The following is a 3,182-nucleotide window of genomic DNA, read 5'->3' as shown; positions in this document are numbered from 1 at the left end:
CCCCTTCCTTCAGACTGGCACAGTCGCCTCCTCGGCATCCTGTCCACACCTCCCGCATCTCTCCCCGAGCCCTGACGGATCTGGATGAGCTGGCACGCCTGGAGGACCCTCCGGTCTCCCCAGCATTAGCACTTCGTTTTGGGGGAAAGGCATCTTTGAGAAGCACACCTCCATTCTCTACTGGAAACGAAAAATTTTTCAACATGATGAAGTCTAAATGAAAGTCGGACTCCTGTGCGTGGCGCCTGCTCCCCAACGGCGTTCGCGGAGCAAGGCCCAGGACGGGGTCCGTGCACCCGCCCCGAAGGCGCCCTGTTTCGGAGCCTGAGTCTGAGCGGGTCCCTGCATGGGGACGCGTCCTGGCGGCCAGGAGGCTCCTGTGACAGCAAAGGCTTCCCGCCGGCCCCTCCCCAGGAGCGCCAGGGTGCTCCGAGGGCAGGTGGGCATCCTCGGGGGTGAGGCCCTCTGGGGGCCTCCAGCCGGCTCACCTTCAGGCGCAGGGGCAGATCCTCGGGGCTCTTGCCGGCCAGCTCGTCGTCGTCGTCATCCTCCAGGAACAGGTTGGCGGGGATGATGCCCTTGGCATACTTCTTGGTGATCTCCACGAAGTCGTCCAGTGCTATGTAGTTCTTGGCTAGAGCACGAGAATGGTATGGGTCTGCCATACTCCGAGCACGCTGTCGCCCCGCGTGGACCGGCGAGGCAGGGACAGAGGCTGACACACCTGTCTCTGTTGTGGGTGGGCGGGCGAGGACCAGGCCGATGCGATGGGGAAGGAGGGAGACGGGCTGCCGAGCGCTGGCCTCCGCGTCCCCTCCACAGCTCGGCGACATGCCAGCCCTCCCTGAAGCATCCCCCTTCCTAGGTCTTCATGCCCAGGGACTGCGGCTCCAAAGCCCAGCTCGGAGGCCTGTCCTTTAGCCACCTCTACCGCCAGCACCTGTCTGCCACCTTCTCACCCCCAGCCCTGGCCTCTCACAGCACTGGTGCCAGCTGCCCAGCGGCCCGGCCACCCTGACCACGCCATTCATCACACGTCTGCCAAGTGCCTCCGACGTGCAGGGCACTTTCCTGAGCACTGGGGATGCTTGGAAAGGGGGAACACACCCGGTGTGTGCCGACCCGGGCTTCCAGTCCATGGGGAGTCACGCCCCAGGAGGCTGGACGCGCACCGCAAGCCGCGTCCATGTGGAGCGCGCCTCCCGCCGGCGGAGCGGGTGCCCGGGGGGTGCAGGGAGCGAATGGACACAACCGTGAACAGGCTGCCTGATGCAGGGCTGGCCCTGCCTCGTCTGTCTGTCACCGGGGTTTTCTGAGGCCTCCCGTGTGGGGGGGCTGTGTCCTAGGAGCTGGGGACCCAACAATGAGCTGATCACGGAACACAGCAAGTAAATGGCTACTTGCCTCCTGACCCTTGCTGATGGCTTGGGCACCCAGGAAGTACCCACACCCCACGCTTCTCTGTCCCGGAGGGCCTTCGTGCTGCGGCCCTGCACCCACATATGTCTCCCCGATACAGTATGCGCTCCCGAGGGGCAGGGTCCAGCACTAGTGCCCAGAACGGACACCCAAACCACAGCCCCAAATGGAATGGACAGAAAAGCCCTCATGCCTCCAGACCCTGGGGGCCGAGGCCTGGACGCCACAGGGAGGAGTGGACGTGCCCACGGCGGCGGGCGTGACGGCCATACTCACACTCGCTGCTGACCAAGCGCTCTAGCACCCGCCTCTGCTTCTGCAGTGACTTGGGGACAGGGCCTGGCTGTGTCCCTCCATCTGTAGGGGACAGAGTGGATCGAGGATCAGGGCAGGCTGACTGTCCCCTCACGCTCTAAAGCCCTCCAGAAACCAGCCCATGCACTCCTGGGGGGCCCCGAGTTCTGGGGACTGCAGGGCCTGGGGCGTCCATGTAGCCCCTGGTGGACACGGCTGGGGCCACTCCCCTGGGCAGCCGCCTCGGCCTCCGCCCTCTCGGGTAAGTCGGTGCCCTGCAGGGCACTCCCATTCTGCTGGGCACAGCCCATCATCCCACGGACACAGTCAGAGCACGGGACACCATGCTCTCTGGTCAGTGTAACCTGTCCCCAACACCTCTGCTGGCCCTGTCCCTTGGTGTGATTTTCCCCTAAAGAGGACTGTGAGCTCCCCAGGGATGAGGGCCAGGCCCTCTGCGCGTCCCCAGCCCCGGTGCTGAGGGCTCCGTCCCAGTCTGTTCAGTGAATGGGCACAGCCAGGACCAGAACATTCTGCTGTTGCATCAGCGTCCATCCACCTGTTGCACCCAGCTGGGCGAGCTCCTCCTGCATGCCACCCACTGAGGCGTGCCTTTACAGGGGCACGTCAGGCAGGGGCCAGACGGGAGGGTGGAGGGGGGCAGCAGGTGGGGGCTGGGCTGTGCCACTGCAGGGTCCTCTGGGGGTCCATACGCGTGACCTAACTCTGTCACATTAAGCATATGCCTGAGCCCCAGGAAGGACTCTCCCTAGGCATTATAGGCGACCCATGACATCCCCACAAGAAGGTCTCTGGGGGCCCCTGCTCAGGCTCCCGTAGGGAAGCCCCCCAGAACTCCAGCAGAAAGGCCCCTGGTGTCCCCTGGGAAGGCCCAGCACTACCGGGGGGCCACGTACCATGCTCGTTGACCTGGCCAACGTTCTCCAGCAGCTCGTACACGGCCACCTGCTTCTTCTTCTTGGGGTTGAGCTTCCAGTACATGACCAGGGCCGCCTTGCGCACGGCTCGCTCCAGGTCGGTCTCGGAGGAAAGCTGCTTCACCTCCTGTTCGTTCTCGGAGGTGATGCCTGAGAAACAGGAGGTGTTAGGGGCCTCGTCACTCCCACCTGGCAGCCGCGGTGGCACTCCGAGCCCTGGCCGGCTCTGCCTGCAGCGGTCTGGGAAGGGACTCACGCGAGAGGCTTTACAGGTACCTTTAAGTCATCAGGGCAGAAAAGGGCATCTGACCTAAAAGGACATCTGGCCAAAGTCCCCGTCGGCACCTACTCTGGGTCGGAGGCTCAGCCCGACCCAGACACTCGCCCAGCGTGCACTGCGGGCAGGTGCCGTGTGAGGCCTTCTCAGCCTCCTGGCTCACTCCCCTCTCCCTTTTCGTCCTCACAAGGACCCCCTGAAGAAGGCACTACCACCCCCATGTTACAGATGGAGAAACCGAGGCACGCAGGGGC

General features: G+C 64.3%; 1 protein-coding gene and 1 long non-coding RNA gene across 3 annotated transcripts in view; one reads left to right on the top strand and one right to left on the bottom strand.

Annotated features, from left to right (window-relative positions):
* The window catches only part of WFS1 (wolframin ER transmembrane glycoprotein), a 24,934-nt gene that overhangs the window by 6,194 nt on the left and 15,558 nt on the right, over nucleotides 1-3,182 (bottom strand). For both annotated transcript variants that reach the window (XM_011378548.2, XM_011378549.2), the window contains 3 exons: nucleotides 2,631-2,801; nucleotides 1,696-1,776; nucleotides 489-634 (listed from right to left, as the gene is read on the bottom strand). In XM_011378548.2, coding sequence (XP_011376850.1) covers nucleotides 489-634; nucleotides 1,696-1,776; nucleotides 2,631-2,801 — 398 coding nt within the window. The remainder of the gene's footprint in view (nucleotides 1-488; nucleotides 635-1,695; nucleotides 1,777-2,630; nucleotides 2,802-3,182) is intronic.
* The window catches only part of LOC105304479, an 18,456-nt gene that overhangs the window by 8,189 nt on the left and 7,085 nt on the right, over nucleotides 1-3,182 (top strand). The window contains exon 2 of the long non-coding RNA XR_897007.2: nucleotides 1,812-1,818. This is a non-coding gene — a long non-coding RNA (uncharacterized LOC105304479). The remainder of the gene's footprint in view (nucleotides 1-1,811; nucleotides 1,819-3,182) is intronic.

The sequence above is a fragment of the Pteropus vampyrus genome, unplaced genomic scaffold (assembly GCF_000151845.1).
Source record: "Pteropus vampyrus isolate Shadow unplaced genomic scaffold, Pvam_2.0 Scaffold346, whole genome shotgun sequence".
Classification (NCBI taxonomy): Eukaryota; Metazoa; Chordata; class Mammalia; order Chiroptera; family Pteropodidae; genus Pteropus; species Pteropus vampyrus.
The sequence above is the reverse complement of the archived record's forward strand: the minus strand, read 5'-3'. Positions and strand labels throughout refer to the sequence as shown.